General features: G+C 42.2%; 3 protein-coding genes across 6 annotated transcripts in view; 1 reads left to right on the plus strand and 2 right to left on the minus strand.

The window, feature by feature from the left end:
* The window catches only part of zpax1 (zona pellucida protein AX 1), a 190,801-nt gene that overhangs the window by 124,315 nt on the left and 46,969 nt on the right, over positions 1 to 19,517 (plus strand). The gene's annotated exons all lie outside the window — the stretch shown is intronic.
* On the minus strand, positions 4,335 to 12,249 carry LOC306941196 (uncharacterized protein). Of its 2 annotated transcripts, XR_013792106.1 has the most exons (9): positions 11,994 to 12,249; positions 9,456 to 9,641; positions 9,279 to 9,362; positions 8,847 to 8,944; positions 7,752 to 8,029; positions 7,249 to 7,332; positions 5,883 to 5,990; positions 5,183 to 5,638; positions 4,335 to 4,709 (listed from the first exon to the last, which is right to left on the minus strand). XR_013792106.1 is itself a non-coding variant. In XM_079526511.1 (8 exons), the coding sequence occupies exons 1-8, from the start codon at positions 12,166 to 12,168 to the stop codon at positions 5,239 to 5,241; spliced, it is 1,413 nt and encodes a 470-aa protein (XP_079382637.1). In that variant the 5' UTR covers positions 12,169 to 12,249; the 3' UTR covers positions 5,062 to 5,238. The 2 variants fall into 2 exon arrangements, 1 of the variants encoding a protein (XP_079382637.1); XM_079526511.1 differs by lacking the exon at positions 4,335 to 4,709 and having other exon boundaries at positions 5,062 to 5,638.
* The window catches only part of LOC306941268 (tyrosine-protein phosphatase non-receptor type 14-like), a 52,956-nt gene continuing 46,569 nt past the window's right edge, over positions 13,131 to 19,517 (minus strand). For 2 of the 3 annotated variants that reach the window (XM_079526622.1, XM_079526620.1), the window contains exons 17-20: positions 18,507 to 18,647; positions 17,001 to 17,235; positions 15,634 to 15,797; positions 13,131 to 15,104 (exon numbers count right to left, since the gene is read on the minus strand). In XM_079526622.1, coding sequence (XP_079382748.1) covers positions 14,976 to 15,104; positions 15,634 to 15,797; positions 17,001 to 17,235; positions 18,507 to 18,647 — 669 coding nt within the window. In that variant the 3' untranslated portion in view covers positions 13,131 to 14,975. The remainder of the gene's footprint in view (positions 15,105 to 15,633; positions 15,798 to 17,000; positions 17,236 to 18,506; positions 18,648 to 19,517) is intronic. The other variant, XM_079526621.1, reaches the window with a different exon arrangement.

The raw sequence follows: 19,517 nt of genomic DNA on the forward strand, positions 1-19,517 counted from the left end.
TATATAATTTTTTAAAATACATTTTTCACATGAAGGCCCTTCAACAGCATAGCCTAGAGATGTTCCCTGATTAACATCTGCAGCAGCCAGAAAAACAATGAAAGCTCAAACAAAACAAAACAAAACAAAACAAAACAAAACAAAACAAAACAAAACCAAAAACAAAGGGGGATATGTCCCCTGCTATGTTCCTTTACTTTACATACTGAAACCTTTACTGTTACTAATATATGTATGTAAAGGACATGACATCAGTATGTGACTGCAATTTGCAGATGACTCGGCCCCCTGCTGGTCTCTGACAACGACAAATTGCAGGTTGAAAAAGCTTAGTTCTGAACTCAGTAGAATTGCACCTGACTCACAAACTATCATTACACCTGGGTAAAACAGAATCCAGTCTCTTTCTGATAACACACTATCATTATACCTGGGTAAAACTGTACACATATGACTGCACAGCCACATGTGACTCCAACACCATCATAAAGTATGCAGACGACACAACAGTGATAGGCGGGCCAAATCGTCGACAACGACGAGTCTGACTACATAAGAGATCAAAACACTGCCACTCCGGTGGAAGGATAAAGGAAGGCACTGGAGCAACTCATACAGTTTAAGCCCTTATTTAATGATCAGGGTGCAAGTAAAAAAGAGACAGCGTTTCGATGTATCAGTCACATCTTTGTCAGGTCATAGCCCGGGGGGGGGGCACGTAAGGCTTAAGGCACATAGTAAGGCTTAAGTGCACACATGGTACAGGGGCAGGCCCTTCAATTAACCAATGTCACACAGCCAGCAGTCATTAGTTATTTTTCATGTGGAGCATTCGAGTAAGGAATTATCCAGAAGATTTTTTTTTTTACAATTTAGGTATTTAGCAGACGCTCTTAATCCAGAGCGATTTACATTTAGCAAGAACAAAAGCATGGGAATACATCACATATATAAAAAGCATTTATCAAGAAACATGCGTAAGCTAAGAACGTAGCTAGAACATATCTATATAATGACACTGTACATATAAACTATACATATATACTATACTATGCTGTACATATATACTATGAAGTGCTATGACTACATACAATGCAATTATTGTGCTGTCTACATAACATGCTATAAGTCTGTATCAAATGCTATCTAAGTCTAAAAAGTGCTGTCTAAGGGGGTAGGGTAAGTGCTATGGGCCATGGTGGAGTCTGAAAAGGTGGGTTTTCAGACTACGGCGGAAGATTGGGAGTGATGCTGCAGTTCTGACTGCAACGGGGAGTGCATTCCACAGTTTTGGAGCCAGAAGGGAGAAGAGTTTGGGACGTGTTTTTACATTTTATAAATATATTAAAACCAAATATGAGGCAGAAGACCAAACATAGTTTGGGAATAGACTGCTTTGGGGGCCAAAAACCTAGGTAAATGGCCAAAGACATGCACAACAAACAATAATAGGGCCCAGGGGGAGGGCAACAGAAAAGTAGCCTGCATGAGTGGTCGTCTGGTGGTGACACTGTTGTCAGGAGAACAACCTCTCGCTCAAAATCGACAAGTCACAAGACCAAGGAGCTGATCGTGGACTTCAGGAGGCCGCAGAGAGATCATGCGCCCATCCTCATCGATGGCACTGCAGTGGAAAGGGTCAGCTAGTTCAAGTTCCTTGGAGCACACATCCAAGAGGATCTCAAATGGGACTTACACACCACACAGCACACACGTGAGGAAAAAGACCCAACAGTGACTGCACTTGCTCTGACACCTGAAGAAGTTTGGCGTAAGACACCGCACCCTCAGGCTGTATTACACCAGCTCTGTTGAAGGTATCCTATCAGGCTGTGTTACGGCCTGGTACGGAAACTGTACTGCCCGAGAAAAGACCAGTCTACAGCAAATAAGTGCGTTCGGCGGAGCGCATAATGGGAGGCAAGCTCCCCGAGCTCCAGGGACTGTGCAACAATTTCATGAAGAAATCAAAGAAAAAACTAAGAAATCCCATAAATTAGAAAACAAATGTTTAAAAAGTAGTGAAAATTAGCTGATCTACAAGCTCACAACATTGCCAAAGTGTGTGTGTGTGACTGTGAGATTGATTGATTTAATACTTTAATCAGAAATATAAATAGCATGTAAAGCCCTGGGGACTTGTTTCCATTGTAGTATACAAATTAACACAATAATACATCAACAAATACAAACACTATAGGCCCATGTACAAAGGAGATAAGTGAAAAATGGCAGCAGTGAATGATACCTCCTTTCAGAGGCATTTTTACTCCACTTGGTGTGGTTTTGTGAAAGACAATTTCGAAATAGAGGGTTAGGGTTATGGTGTCAAAGTAGTAGACTGAGAATTTTCCCACGTTTGTTCTAAATGTGGGTATCAGATCATGGTTCCTCCCTCTAGTGCTGTGGCTGCGGGTGTCACTCACTTTGGAGAAGTAGTTAGCCAAGTATGAGGGTATTGAGGGCACTGTCCCTTTGACTATCTTAAATACCAATCCCATCTTCTACCCTGAGCCATTCCAAACTAGCTAAGTGTGTTGGAATTAGGTGGGTCATGGGCTTAAGGCTGAGAAGTAGCCGTATCTGTTTGTTTTGGGAGGTATGAAGCAAATGTTTAGTGACATTGAGGTGGGGAAACAGCTTTTTGGAAAAGGTGGGTTGTCAAAATGTAATGTATAGCGGTACAAGTAGGCTTCTGGAGACAGACTGCAACAAACCTTTCAGCAACCTGCCGTCTGCCTTTGCCCTGATAGCAGAGGCAATGAACCAGATGGATGCGGTGAGGATGGATTGATGATAGTCGTGTACATCATTTTCTACAGTTGGTTGAAATTCTTCATGTGCCACTTCAGGAAGAACATCCTTGGCCCTTTTGGTGATGGAGGTGTGATATTCTCACATTTGAGTTCCTGTGATCTTACTGTAACTAATTCAAGTCCATGGGGACAATATAACACCACAGCAACTAAAGTCTTGAATCACCCCATGGTGTTAAATGGGAGCCCTACTATACAACCCTGTTACAGGGGCCGGACACAACCACCATTTGACAGTCTATGCATTGAGCTCCATGTTGGCATGTGCCAGCGGGCCAGGTGGTCAACCTCACATCTGTAGGCACACTTGATTTGACAGATAAGTGGATGATTTTAAATTGTAGGCCATTCAAGTTTTAATTGTATTTTATTTTGGCTACTATGAGCAATACTAGCCTCGCGTTGCGATACTAATATACCACTACGCTTTCCTAATATACCACTACGCTTTCTGATGCATACGGGGTGCAGTACGCAGACCAGGAGGATAAGCCTGTATAAATTTGCCTATATTTTATTTAAGAAATCCTGGTATAAAGAGGATTTTTAGTATGACTCAGGGAGAGGCCCCTTGATCAGTCCCGGTCGGTAGTTGCAGTTGCCGAAAAGCAGTGAGAAAGTACAGGCCTCTGGGTCCCGTTCCCGTCCCCTGCTCCCACTTCCTTCGGGGCAGAGAGAGGGCAACTTGCCCCAGCAAGTGTCCAGGCGAGGAGGCCCCTCGGATGGGCTCGGGGGAGAGGGTACAGTGCCCTGGAGGAGCTCTGGAGGAAAAAGTTGGAAAAGGTGTCGGAGTCCCTGCCTACAATGGGAGGGGTTGACTGTTTAACCCTACCCAATGTACCCATAGTCAGCCCCACCCCGATCTGTGGTCTCCAGTGAGGGATACTTGATAGACTTGGCTGCCATATGACGTAATTTCAAAAGACAGGCGTTGGAGGGGCTAGCGCCCTCAAAAAAATAAAAGAAATAATAACAAACCTACCTTCTATGATGTCACTGAGCGACATGAAGGCACTGAAAGACCCACCCACTTCAGACATCAGCAACATTATGAAAATTACAAAAATGTATTACACTGGTTGAATGATTCTGATTAGTTAATCGCTGAATTAAGCTCCGCTCTATAACGGACCGCTGCCGTAGGCTCAGAGCACCTGGCTGTGCTGCTTGAATAAAGTTGTAAACAAACATACAATGTCATTTAACTAAACATTGCTCAAAAGAATGTTTTTGAAAACATTTGAAGCGAGAAATAGTCAATAGAAATGCAGTACCCGAAAATTGATCGCTTTTGATCAACACTCACTTCCTTGTTTCCGAGGCGACTCGTGAGTCGGTGCGCTCTGCAGTGTTTAGCGTTCTAGGGGTTAACTCTGAGAGCGTACAAATGGAACCAAATGTGTCTTTACAGTTTCTTATCTTTACAGTGTCTTCAGTGTCTTATTAAAATAAGATCTGGTTGTAAAAGGGGTGAAGTGGCGTTTTAACACCTGTAATGGTGATGTCATGACAATGCTATATGACTGCAGTAAGCAGAACTTGGATGAACTTTTTTTATCATGAATAAACAACATGGTGATTGAGAAGTTTCATACCAGAATAAATACATGCTGTTGTACTTTGTATCAAAGTACTAAAATTATCAGAATAATACATGCTGTAGTAGTTTGTATCAGAGTACTTTGTATCAAAGTACTAATGTATTAGAATAAACACATTACTTTAGAACTTTCTGCCCAAATTTGTGCATGTACAACTTCCTGGTCTCAACTGCGCATGTTTCTTTCCTTCCATGGAGCAACATGGAGTCCACTGTACGGTCTTCGCTTCTCGTCCTCTTTAGATAGTCCTTGGGCCTGGCGTCGTCATGAAAGGGGGCGGGACTGCGACGCTCTATAAATACATACTGTATTACTTTGTATGAAAGTACTAACATATATCAGAATACTTTGTATCAAAGTACTACAGTATTATCAGAATAAACACATTCTTTGTATTATGAGAATAAGCACATTGTAGTGCTTTGGATCAAAGTACTAAATTATTACGACAGAATAAATACATGCTGAAATACTTTGTATCAAAGTACTACAGTATTATCAGTATTATCTTTGTATTATGAGAATCAGACATATCAGACATATTTATTGTTGTCTCACAGAGGCACCGTCTCGGTACTTTGAATCAACAGGGACTGTTTCATGTCTCAGTCAAATGAACTCTTCTATTTACAGGGAAACGGAGGTCGAAACATTTGTTTTATTTTGACAGTGAATTGCCCCACAATACGAATACATTTTGACGCGTCTTGTTTTGTTGGTAACTGTTGTATAATCTCAATATTACACTCCATGGGTGTGCTTTACCGTGATTTTTGGCACACAGTGATGCTTGCAGAACTTGACTACGTCTCGTTCCTGAACTAGGGCTTCTCTCCCGCGTGAACCCTTGTCATGTGCACCTTCAGGCCCTCCCTCAGGCCGAAGCCCTTCCCACAGAGCGAACACACGAAGGGCTTCTCCCCCGTGTGACTCCTCATGTGTCCCTTCAGAGTCTCGCTGTTGGCGAAGCGCTTGGCGCAGACGGAGCAGCCGAAGGGTTTCTCTCCCATGTGCCTCCTCAGGTGGATCTTCAGGTACTGGCTCCGACAGAAGCGCTTGTCGCACAGCGCGCACACAAAGGGCTTCTCCCCAGTGTGCACGCGGACGTGCGTGTTGAGGTTGGCCTGGCGGCTGAAGGCTTTGCCGCAGAACTTGCAGTCGAACGGCCTCTCGCCTGTGTGTCCGCGCATGTGGATCTTCAGCGTTCCGCTCTCGGTGAACCTTCAAGTTCAAGTTTATCGGTCATTTCGGTCATCAAACACATTTATACAATGCCTACCTTTTAATATTTAAATAACTATCAAGGTTAGAATATACAACAAGAAAACAAAACAAAAAAACATACGGACAGACAGACAAAACAGACAGACGTGGGAAGTTCCTTCTCCCCAATCGAGATACACGTATGTTAAATGACGGGGATTTCTGAAAAACAAATACACTTTTATTTTATTTTAATAAATACCTCTGCTGACAGATGGTACAGGTGTAGGGTTTCTCTCCTGTGTGGGTCCTCAAGTGCTTGTCCAGGGAGTGGTTGGTGGGGAAGGCCTTCCCACACGCGGTGCACGTCCTGTGTTAGAGTTTAGAGTTTTATTAGGATCCCCTATCCCGAAATAGTCTGTTGCTGTGCACAATGGACAATGATATATAATATAAATAAAATAAATATATTTGACGAAGTCAATTTCCTTCTAACAATGTCATCATCCAGCTTTCTCTGATTCCCCATTTTCTTGGAAAAGAGAAAAAAACAAAACTAGAAAAAGTGCCCTTCTGGGCACAGGTCTCCACCAGGAGGATAGGAGTGTGTGTGATGTTTGGCAAAATGTTTAGGAGTAATAAACATGTTTTTTTGTTTGTTTGTTTCTTGCAACACTTTTCTTCATTTTGTTGAGGAAATGCAGAGCCAGATCACTCAGAGCATCTCTGAGGATAGAATTCTGGAGGAGCAGGACATGTGCAGCATTTTGTACAAAACGGGCTACTCCTGAAAACTTTGGAAGGCAATCTTAGCTAATCAGTGTAGAATCTGAGAAATCCAACAGGCTCGTCTTGATCACATGACTACAGAGATCATGTGTACCGATTTGCGTGAGATTTGGATGAAATCTGTGTGACTAACATAAACAATGTGTTTTGCAGAAATCGGCCTCATGGTGGCGCTATAACCACCAGATGTGGAGGGATGCAGGAAAAATGTTTTTCCATGGCCTCTAGGGAGTGCGCATACATAAGTTGTCGATGCAGTTATAGGTAAAAACAGAAATTGGACTGTTATAGCACCACCGTGAGGCTGATTTGGGAAAAAAATAGTGGCATGTCGTCCTCGGCCTAGTGGAAATGTGCGTGTATAATTTCATGGAAATTGGACACTGTGTTTGTGATTTGTGGCATTTTGTTCGAAACGGACCAATCATGTGAGCTTTGGAAGCCAATCTTAGCCAATCAGGATGGAAGATCATGGGAAATTGTGCAGATCTGTGTTGATCACATGACTATGGAGATAGTGTATACCGAATTGTGTGATGTATGGATACAATGTGTACGAGTTATCTACAGAAATGTGTTTTGCCTAAATCGGCCTCATGGTGGCGCTATAACAGGCCGTTAAGGAATATTTGGGGCAGAGGTTCGTCGTTGGCATCCAGGGAGTGTGTGTGCACAGTTTGGCATGGATCGGGCCAACGGTGCCGGAGATTAGCTCATAATGGACGAACGGAAGGACGGCCGGACGGAAGGACACACACACACACGGACAGAGTGCAAAACATACTCTCTCCCCATGCCTTCGGCCTGGTGGAGACAATAATTATATCTACATAAATTACCTGTGGACCTGAAGGTGGACTTTCAGGTTCTCCGTGCCAGGCTCCAGGTGTTTCCCACACAGGCCGCAGTCGTTGTAGTGCAACCTGACGTGCAGTGGTGGTGGAAAAAGTACTCACAATTTACTTGAGTAAAAGTACAAAAGTATTGGAATCAAAATGTACTTAAAGTACCAAAAGTAGAAAGTACTCACTATGCAGAATGTCCCATTTGAAGTTTTCAAATGTCTAAAAATATTTTGAAAATTGCCAAAATGTATATAGGGCTGAAGTGCATAATGTTTTTTAATAGTAATCAAAGTAACTAGTAAGTAACTAAAGTTTTTAAATAAATGTAGTGGAGTAAAAAGTACAACATTTGGATCAGAGAAGTACCGGTAGTTAAGAGTAAAGTTAAAAGTATTGTAAGTTGGAATTGCTCAAGTAAAGTACGCAAATACCTCAAACTTGTACTTAAGTTACAGTACGTAAGTAAATGTACTTAGCTACTTTAACCACCACTGTACCTGACGTGTCTCCGTAAGGACGTGGCGTCAGGGAACGTCTGTCTGCACACTTTACAACACCTCGATTCCGTCGCGTCGACGTTGTCGTCTGTCGATTTCGGTCCGACTGTGGCGACGGGAGATCCTGCCGTCGTCTGGCTGTCATCGTCGCTGAGGACAGGCGGAGGGCGAGGTGCTCCCGGCCTCGTCGTGACGCTCTTGGTTTTTGCGGCTTTCCGATGCCGTGACTGAGCCACTTCCTCGTCTGCGTCCTCTTCGCTCTCTGCCTCAGAGCAGGGCTGTCACCATGACGAAATTCAAGTAGACGATTCATTGTCACACAAATAATTAACAATTGAATTGTGTGTTTATAGGCATTGGAACAAATATGATCTTGATCTGCTATTTCAGCTATTTTTGGGGGGGAAACGTTCAAAAACGTGTGGACATTTTTCCGACATGGAAAACGATTACGATGATTATGTGAAATAATTAGCCCTTCGCTAAACCCCACCCCGAAAGCTGTTGTCCAATGCCAATCCAAATAGTTATAGCAACCGTTGCTATGCTGGGCAACCTTTCGTCACCTTATAGCTGTAATTCCTGTCATATTTATTATTTATAGTTATTTTGCATGGCACATACAATACAATACAATACAATACGGGAAAATTACACGACTCACCCACCAAGGTGATGGCAATAATACCATAGTCTTACCGTGCATTACATGAAAACACCCGTCGGACGGTCGTTAAAGTTGATTGAGTTGGATACTGTTTCTCCCTCATTTCCTCGTATTTCTAGTTTATTGAATTAACGTCATGCACATTTGTCCAGTGCATAGCCTACTGCAGGCCTGGCTGACCAGATTTAGAAGACATTTTGAAGCTCTTGCAACTGAAATGATCGATTATTTATTTATATGGAGAAATCCCCGTCATTTAACATGTATCTCAATGGGGGAGAAGGAACTTGCCCACGCCTCCTCTTAGTAACCGTTGCTAAGTACCCGTCCAATAGGCACATTGGACGGGGTGGGGAGGGACTTAGTGAAAAGGCTAAATGCGATCATCTCAAATCTTTTCACGTACCGATTACGACAGGCAGGCCTACCTCTGAGCATTCTGACGAGAAGAGGTGCTCGTCCAACGTGGATTCAAAATGGCCGGCCGGTTGAGACGCTGCACCAAACACAATCTCCTCCTCACACTCTGTTTTTATCAGTGGTGGAAAGTAACAAAGTACATTTACTCAAGTACTGTACTTAAGTGACATTTTGAGGTATTTGCAATTTATTTGAGTATTTCCGATTTCCAATAATTTTACTTGTACATCTCGGATCCAAATATTGCACTTTTAGTCCACTACAATCTACAGTTACTTTGTAGATTGAATATTATTACAAAACTACAATAACCACTTCAACACTATATACGATCTACAAACTACTTTTACTCAAGTACATTTTAAATTCCGTACTTTTACTTGTAACAAAGTATATATATGCAGTATTGATACTTTTACATAAGTAAAGAATTTGAGTACTTTTTCCACCGCTGGTTTTCGTGATGCGTCCTTCTGTGGAGGAGCTGGCTAGAGGAGGCTCTGTCTCCTCCTCCTGTCCTCCTTCTGTGGAGGAGATAAAGATAAATGTAAAGAAAACTTTAAAATGGAAATGTAAGTCATTGTTTAAGTCATTTAGTCATTGTAAATCTGAATTGCCTTTTTGGTTATGGAGCGGTTGTATATGTCCTGAAGTTGCAATTGTTTGTCTCCAATGACATTCTGGGTCCTCCTTCTCCTGGGACAGACTGGAGCTCCTCCTCTCGTCCTCCCAGCGCTCTGAAGGACGTGGAGCCTCCTCCTCCTCCACCTCCTCCTCCTCCTCCTCAGGGAGACGATGGAAGTCTAGGAGGAGGAAAAGACTGATGTCAGCGGTGCGGTGGGCATCATTGTACCAAAACATGAAAGACAGTTGACTGGCAGACTAAAGTCAATGACTCAAGTACCTGGCCGTTGCATGATGTTATATCATTGACCTAAATGGCATTATATCAACAAGGATAGGATGATTTCAAAAAAGGTTATGTCTGTAGAAGTGCAGTGCTGCAGCCTCCAGGCTATCAGAAATGACTTTGGACAGATGGAAACAACTTTAGTTAAACTTGCAGTGACAGATTACTTTACCTGGGTTACAAGCGCAGCGGTTGCACCATCGATATTTACGCCACTGTTGCTAATGTAGTGTTGATGATATCTTACCGTATATGTCTCTATGAATTGAATATATAGAGGACCACAATGGAAACAATAGAGGGTATGCACAGGCATAAAGTGAGTGGCAAATCGAGTAGCAAAGTGAGTTTAACGTTATTTTACGCAATCAGATAGGACTTTTCTTTTTTGTTTGGATGTATGCACTGTCAATCAGATAGAACTTTTCCGTTTGGATGTATGGGCTGTCAATCAAGGACTTTTCTGTTTGGATGTATGGGCTGTCAATTAGATAGGACTTTTCTGTTTGGATGTATGGACTGTCAAGGCCAGAAAGTCGTTTTTTGACACACATTAGGCGTTCCAGCATAACTTCCGGGTATGATGATGATGCCACACGGATACCCTCTATAGGGATTTTTGTGTTAACCTTTTAGCACCATTTGTATAATCCAGTGGTTTAGGTTTTCAACCCTTTTTGTAATAAGGCTCATTATTTGTTTGTCATTTCAGCCACAGACCACCATTTCATGTAATTTAGCCTCTCAGACACAAAACTAAAGAATATTTTGTTGCCGTTGGATAAGATTTTGTCCATAATTCCTATCCCTAGAATGTCTGTGATCAATTCATATACTTCGTATATTCTGTAATCTGTATACACAGACAGATCGGTTGCACCCGCTCCTGGTTGCAATGAAACATGCGCGGCATAAATGTGATCGGCACTCCGTTTGTACTCACCCAATAAATAATTCCAAAGACGTGGAGTGAGATAGTGTCCTCTAGTTTCACATCCATGTAGAAAACAGAAAACGTTTGTTTAGTCAAATATCTCCACTTTGTAACGAGCTGCACACAGACAACATTTTCTCCGGGCGAGAGGCCCGGAATGACCGATGGCCCGAATTTAACAAAACTTCCTTTGGGTAGCACAAACGTCATCACCAATTGACATGGGAAACACAAATGTTTGGAGCACACAATTGACAGGTGCGTTGCGATAGGTGCTTGGTAATTAATCACACCAACTGCCAATTGTGTGCCCCAAACTTTTGTCTTTCCCTGATGATGTTTGTGATGATCAGAGGAAGTAGTGTTGGGTAAATTCAGTCCATCGACCATTCTGGGCCCCTCGCCCGGAGAGAAAGTCGTCTGTGTGCAGCTCGTGAAAAAGTGAAGATATTTGACTAAATATAAGTTTTGTGCCAGAACTTTCACATGGATATGAAAGCACTCCCAAGTAATATTTATTGAGCGAGTACACACTACACGGAGTGCTGACCACATTTATGCCGCCTTTCTGCCGCTGCAACCGCAAGTCTACGGCAGTGTTCTATGGCTCTGGTACGTGAAATACTTGCAATGTATGAAACAACAGAAACATTCTAGGGCTACACAATTACATGCTGTATTGATGTTGGTGCCATAGGAGATAACAGGCAAACGTTGATTAAAATAACAATTCTTCTACATTCTCTTAAATGTGTAGACTTCTTAAATGAACTTATGTATATTTTTAGCAATAATTGTACTTTTGAGAGCATAAAATCTTTTTACGCTCTCAAGAGTTACGTTCTATAAGGGTCCATTTATGAACACGCAATCATTTCGCTGGGGACCACCTGGAACCCGACCAGTTGACCACCATGGTGGTCCTCGGCCGGACCAGTGGTAGCCTATAAATTAATCGTACCACTGTACTGTTTGCAAACTGTTAATAAGGTATGTAATAAATCAATCAATTATACAACATAATTATGTTGCATTGCATGAACAAGAACATTGTTCTTGTTCATGCAACTAATTTCTGTTTTGTTGCGTTCACGGGCAGATGCAAAGATGCAGTCTACAATTCACTGTCAATGGTAGCAAGCTCCAAATCAACTCGTACCCGTGTGAACGCGCCACCAATATAGTGTGTCTTTCCCGTTTTACCTAAGGTCAACCACACCAATGCAACTCCTTGCAACACAACTCAAGGACTTTGCAACTCGTGTGTGGTTTCGGCTTTAGACGATGTACAGATGTGACAGTGACACAAACCTGATGGCTGAGGTTTGACGTCATTCAACAACAGCAGCTCCAGCTGTTTCCTCTGCTGCGCTATCTGTCTCTGATACTGTAGTACTGTTTTAACGAACTCATTTAAAATGTCCTCAGCCACGGCACACATCCGCTCACTGACGAACTGCCTCAATGTCTGGATGTCACACATCATTTATACAACAATGGAATCGTATCTCTTTACTTGTTTGATCTTTGATTCAAAGAGCTGATTTGATTGTAGCTGCGACGCCGGATGCAATCATGAATGTAGCCTTGTTATGTTCTGTCAGCGGCCAATAAGAAGGGAGCAGCAATAAGACTTCCGGTGGCCGATCTCTTCAGAATAAAAGTAAACTGAAAGGATTCACTCATTTTCACATTAAAACAAATTTTAAAGGAAAATATACAACACAATGTTTGTGTGTAAACAAAAAAAATCACACCCATGTGAAGTGAGGGGCGCTATTGCATGCATCATCTCATTCTGATTCCGGCCAATCACAATTTGCCACAATTTTTGTCTTCAGTGTTTTGTGTTTACAGTTTACACAATGTAACAATGTTTGTGTTTACACAAACACTCAAAACTGGCCATTCATTGTCAATGGCATTCAATGTGTGTGTTTGCACAAACACTCAAAGCTGGCCATTCATTGTCAATGGCATTCAATGTGTGCGTTTGCACAAACATTCAAAACTGGCCATTCATTATCAATGGTATGCCAAACATTATGAAGGCAAGAAGCAACCTAGGTCACGCTGAAACAACAGAGCTTCTTAATACGGCAGTAACGGGCCGGCACAGTTGACAAGCAGGAGTTAAACTATTAATCTAGTAGCCTGGCATATATCATGTCTCCATATATGGAGCGTGTCACGAGGTGTGATGTAACGAGGCGTGATGTCACAAGGCGTGACTCACAACATTCCCATATATGGGCTTAATATTGATGACATCAGGGATCTCCAGATATGGGCATAACAGGGATTGGAGGCGTGACATCACAAGGCGTAATGGACTGGCAAGTTGCAACCATATATGGAGGCGTGACCAACTGAACGACAAGTTTTGTAAGTTTTCATAGTAAGCTGCGACCTTCGATCAATAATAATAATAATAATCTTAGCCGCCTGTAGAGAAAATAGGCTTTATTGCATAATGAGCAAGTACGATAGCTTCATACATGTCTGGGGGAGAGAAAAAAAGGCTTGCACTGAAAAAGCATATACAAAACATCTGTACACAACATACTTTGAAAGGTATTCATGATTTATGCCAAAAATTGGGAGGGGCAAAAAAAAAATACCAGTGGAATGCAATGTGAGAAAATACTGTCACAAACAGAACAGAAGTGCAATAGAACACTTAATACAGTATGTCGAGAGAGGGTAAAGCTTATACTTATCTGAGAATATATATATATATATATATACACAAGAATATAAAAAAGCATGCATAGTTTATTATCTTGCGGTATTTTACGGGTACCAAGTCAAAAAAAAAAAAAAAACATTCGTACAATTTCTTTTCTGGCATGCCCAATTGCCCATTATGTACATGTACGTTACTTTGGACATGGCTGGCTTTGCATTACAATTCAGAGAAATACAAAAAGAAGAAGAAAAACAAATCTACAGAATGCAGGCATTTTGTAGATAGATTTAGGTGCATGATAATACTACTTGAACTAGTTTGTTTGGATCAGAGGATTAATGAAAATGACATGTCATTGGTCCAAAGAAATGCCCCCAAAATCTGAGTATGCTTCCAAATACAGCCATTGGACAGTAAGGCAAGTAATACTACATGTCAACTTAAAATCTTTCATTGCCAAAATCCCACCGTTAGAATGCCAATTATGGGATTTGCCCTTTGGAAATTAGTTTAGTTTATGTAAACACATTTAAAAAACAAATGAGTCATAACTTTATTATTACTAATTACTTTAAGGCTTATCAGCAAGGAGGCTTAATGCTACGTTTCATTGATCGGTAAGGCACAATTACAGTGATGCCCGTGTCAACCCTCACCGTCATGGAGGGTCAGAGATCCTGTATGAATACAAGAGTTGTCTATTTACTGCACTGGGCAAAAGGAATGTATTAAGAATCTAGAATATGTTCAATTCTATTTTTCTTAAAATATACTTGATTGGGCAATCAAGACTTAATGTTACTCAAAGCTCATTTTCTCTGGTAATAAAAGCAAAGATGCACTCCTTTAGAAATTACAATGTTAAGGACTCAAATAAATAACAAACAAAAAAGGTGTTTTTCCTTTCAAAGCAAAACTCTATATTTAAACGTTGCGGCAAATATTTGCTGTATTAATCAGTTAAATATCAAGGATTCTCTTTTTAAGAAAGGTATTAAATACTTTTTGTTTGGCAAACTTTCATAGTGAAATAGAAATTATTTAATAACACTGCTGCCATCTAGTGTTCACTGCAGCATATTGGCATTTTAATAAAGGCTTTCAATAGTGAAATGTTGATTCCAAAGTTGATCTTTCTCGAGAAATGTTCTATGCAGCAGTGGTTCATCCTAACATTGTTGTTCAGCTGATAAGGTTGTCTTCATTTTGAAGTGATAGTGAACAAAAAGATATCCAAATATCTCAAATGGGGAAAAGAACATTTAGGGGGGAAAAATGCATTTGCTAGCCATTAGCACATTTTGTACCGTTTCAACAATCATTCGGTTTCCTCATTGGTCAGGAATGCTCTGGCTTGACAGGCTAATGCTATTGCTAACATCAAAATAAATGTGATCATAGGTGTACACTACTCTGGATAAATACATGTTAATTTCTGTACAGGCTTACACTAAACATATTTTTCTTTTCCATCGAATTTGTATTCAATATTTGCTACAAATGCCTTTCAACAATGGACGCATAAGGAATTGTGATTTTTGTTTTGTTATAAAGGAGTTCAAATCCAAGGGGAAACTGACGGGACAGGGAGGACCCCCTTCAGTTCAGATGAGGCGGGAGTTCTTGAGGAACTGGATGAGGACCTGATAGACAAACTTGTACTGGGATATGGTCTGCACCATAAGCATCCTCTGCTGCCTCAGCCCCGACAACATGGTGGGAACCTCCACCCCCTGATGAGGACAAAGAATCAACAAGGTTTTATTTGAAACTTATAGTATAAAGTACAAGCAGCCTCTGCAATGTTGTAATGTTCCGCAAAATTGTGCCAACATAATAATACAAGCATAATAAAAAATATATATATCTCTGCTGTCGGGAAGAAACCACCTAAATGTTCATTTTTCAGGAAATGAAAAGGGGGGCGAGGTGGTGGAGTTAGTTGCTTTAGCAGACAGTTTGAGGGTCCAATGGAGTTAAGAGGTTTTTACTACTTTCCATTGGTTCAATATTTACAAAACAACACACAGATGTAAAGAGTGTTCAATAGCACTGATTTATGCAGAAAAATCTAAAACCTAAATGGAGTTACGAGGTTTCCTCCCGACAGCAACGATATATATACAATAAAGATAAAGAGACAGGAAGCAGAAAATCAGACATAGATAGGGAGAAGAGAGCAGAACAGAAGAACGAAAGAGGGAAAACAGAGGAAAAGAGAACACACTAAAAAAAAGATCATCTGAGGTGGTCATCACAGACCTCATTGTGCTCCAGGCAGCTGATCATGAGCTCGGTGAGGATCACCACTCCGGTGCGGCCCACCCCGGCACTACAGTGGACCACCACAGGAGGGTTGAGGCTCTTGGAGGTGTCCAGCATGGAGTTGGTGTGCCTTCTCACCGACTGGATCTCTTCTAGGTAGGCTGAGGAGAGGAGAGGAGGAGGAGCAGGGAAACAGTAGATGAGAACGCTATAGTTCTGAATGGTGGCTATTGGCTGAATGTGTTTAAAGGAATACCAAACGACTCGCCCCTTTACCAACTCGCCCCAGGCGTACACCCGGCGGAACTCCACGGCCTGGCATTCCTAAAGTAACCTAAGTAGATTATGCTTAAACGGTTAAACCTAACCCTATTCCTAACCTTAACCTCAGTAAAACTATGCCTAAACCTAACCCTATACCTAAACTTAACCCCAGTAAAACTATGCCTAACCCTAAACTTATTTCTAACCTTATTCTCAGTAAAACTAAATAAAGAATACAAGAACCGCGGCACAGAGCTGTCGACGTGAGGTCGGCGGAAAAATCGAGGGACGAGATGGTTTAGGGGCGACGGTACCTGATACCATTTAAAGGGGTGCTCTGATTTGACACATCAGAATCAGTGGAGTATATTGTAGTATGTGAGTGAGCGAGTCAATTACCCTAAGTGACGTCACATTGGTCATTGCCTCTGCTTTCCATTGCTCAGACTATATGCCTTCATGGAAAGAACACGTAAAAAAAAGTGAATAGAATGTGATGATTGCAATGTTGCCCTTTAAAGATCCTTTCTTTATGTCCCCATGTGTGGTTGAAATCTTTAAATCTTTTAAGGGTTTCTCCCCATAAAAATGTCCCTACAGGCACTTCAGAGGACAGTACCTTCTTAATGTAATGCTAGGATCTACGAATAGCTAATAGAGGCACTATTGTTACTCAACATCTGTTTTTGGCAGCGGTTGCAGAGCATGCTTTTCTTACTGCCAACGTTCAAACACAATTGTTTTCTGCATTAGTTGTATATCACTACAGCAGTGGTTCTCAAATAATTTCAAGTCAAGGATTTTGGCTGCTGTCAGCCTTTTTGAAAAGGTGTAGTGCCAGGGATTCCATAAGAGATGTCAAGATTTGTCAGTGTTTTTCCCCCAAAAAATAAAATAGGGCTCAAGTGTTTACTTTAAACTGTATAAACAATTTCTGGGGACCCCCTGGAACCCCCTCAAGTACCCCTGGGGGTCTCCGGACCCCAGTTTGAGAACCGCTGAACTAAAGCAGCGACAAACAGACTAACAAATGTACCACATGAACTAATGGATGTGGTCTCTCAAGAGGTGAACGACAGGGGTCAACCAACCCTACTCACAGAGGAATCCCTGGACGTATTCGGGGCAGCCATGCTCGGGCCAGTCGGTGTACTGCAGGTGCCAGACGGTCCTCTCCTGACCGGACAGGAGGTGCTTGACCTTCAGCCCTGTGGTCGCGTAGCAGCCCGAGTCAGTGCGGAACTTGGAGGTGACCTTGAACTTGCCATGAGTGGCCGAGTTGTGCTTGGAGCCCAGCTTCGGCCAGTAGCGGTGGCTCTTTGACCTGCCGCCCTCCTGCATGATTGATGGATATGGATGAATGGATGGATGGATGGATGGATGGAGGAGTGAACAAACATGAAGTTAGATATGGACTGAAATGTTAACAAAGTCAAAGTCGTACGATTTGTCACACACGTTACCGCAGTGAAATTTGTTCTCCGCATTTGACCCATCTCTTGGAGCGGTGAGCCGCAACCATGGAGTGGTGAGCTGCAGCCGTGCCGCGCTCGGGAATCATTTGATTAGTTGATTTGACCCCCCAATCCAACCCATTGATGTTTAGTGCCAAGCAGGGGGTCCCATTTTTACAGTCTTTGGTATGACCCGGTTTCAGGGCTCTAACCACAAGGCCACTGTCTGGTTATTACACCTGACTCCGTCAGATGGAAGAGACGCTTGCTTCACAATCACATTTGTTGTTTCACAACGTATTTCCATCTGGGATCTCTGTAGGCCAATCGCTGAAGAAAGCCGCCCCTTGTTCAAGCTACTTGACAGGTCCCTGAGCATCCCAGATGGAGGCTGTATATTGTGAACTTGTGAACTCAATACCACCCCCATCTGGCGGAGTCAGGTTACTGAAACGTTTCCTACAGCCACATACAGTATACACACAAAGACATTTTAATTGATAGACACTGAGTACACACACACACACACACACACACACACACACACACACACACACACACACACACACACACACACACACACACACACACACACACACACACACACACACACACACACACACACACACACACACACACACACACACACACACACACACACACACACACACACACACACCTATTATTGGTATCCGGAGAACTCGCCAGTTTACCAAGTCGCTGCGATTTAGTGCATTTTTGTTTTACTTCACCTTCATTTAAATTGAGTTAACACTAATTCATTAGTAAACAATTCCTGAAATGGTAGGCCTACTTATCATTGGTATTCACATACTCACCTTTTTATCATCATCTAGCTGACCATTTAATTGCACAAAATAATTTGATCACTTTGGAAATTAACTATAACATCTGTGAGTTTGACATACTACACTGATGAAGACAGTATGTTAGCATAACGATGAAGACATTGATGAAGAATTGTCACCATGGCGACTTGGTAAACTGGCGAGTTCTCTGGTATTCCTATTATTCACACACAACCTAGACATACAACAGCTGTTGTCCAGTGAAAAATATATCCATGTCCATGCTTGCGCTCGTGCATGGGTGTTTGTGTGTGTGTGTGTGTGTGTGGGGGGGGGGTCTCACGCTCAGCTGTACCTCCTCGGCAGTAACCATGGCGATGACGTTGACCCCCTGTTCCCACACCATCTGCCAGAAGTCTGCGCAGGTGTTGGCCAGCGGGCCCTGGGTGGCGATGTAGTGCCACTCCTCACCACTGATTGTCACCTGGGAACGCGCACACACACACACACACACACACACACACACACACACACACACACACACACACACACACACACACACACACACACACACACACACACACACACACACACACACACACACACACACACACACACACACACACACACACACACACACACACACACACACACACACACACACACACACACACACACACACACACACACACACACACACACACACACACACACACACACACACACACACACACACACGAAATGTTACGAAGTGCTTTAGAATCAATTAGGTTCAAATGACAGAGACTGCAGTTCAAACAAGAGTCTGCCTACAATACATGCACACAGGGAAATACTGTAGTCGCTCACCGGAGAACAAAACTAGAACAGATAAACATTAAAAAAAACAATATTAAAACATAACATTTATAAAACATAAAGCCAAACACCCCACACGTTCGAATGATAAGAAAATATATACATTTGTGTACCACTCATTTAGACAAAAACGACAATACATTTATCCACCACTAGAGGGCAGTATTAATATGCGTTTTCCATTCATAGCAGCAACTATCCTCCCTTATCATGACAACCCTTTCTCTCCACTCTACAGCTGTCCTTCAGCAGCAATCACAGGCCCACAACAGAGCAGTGGTTCTCAAACGTTTTCCATGTCAAGGACTCACAAAGTGACACATATTAGCACGCAGACCCTCATTTGAAAAGATATGACAGGGACACCCATAAGAAGATTTTCTCAATTTTTCTCAGCCATTTTTTATTTCAAGGACGCACAGTTTGACATGTATTAGGCTATGGACCCCCGTGGCATTTCTATCTCTGGGACTCCATTTTAAATTGTAAAAATAGT

The sequence above is a fragment of the Electrona antarctica genome, assembly GCF_951216825.1.
Source record: "Electrona antarctica genome assembly, chromosome: 17".
Classification (NCBI taxonomy): Eukaryota; Metazoa; Chordata; class Actinopteri; order Myctophiformes; family Myctophidae; genus Electrona; species Electrona antarctica.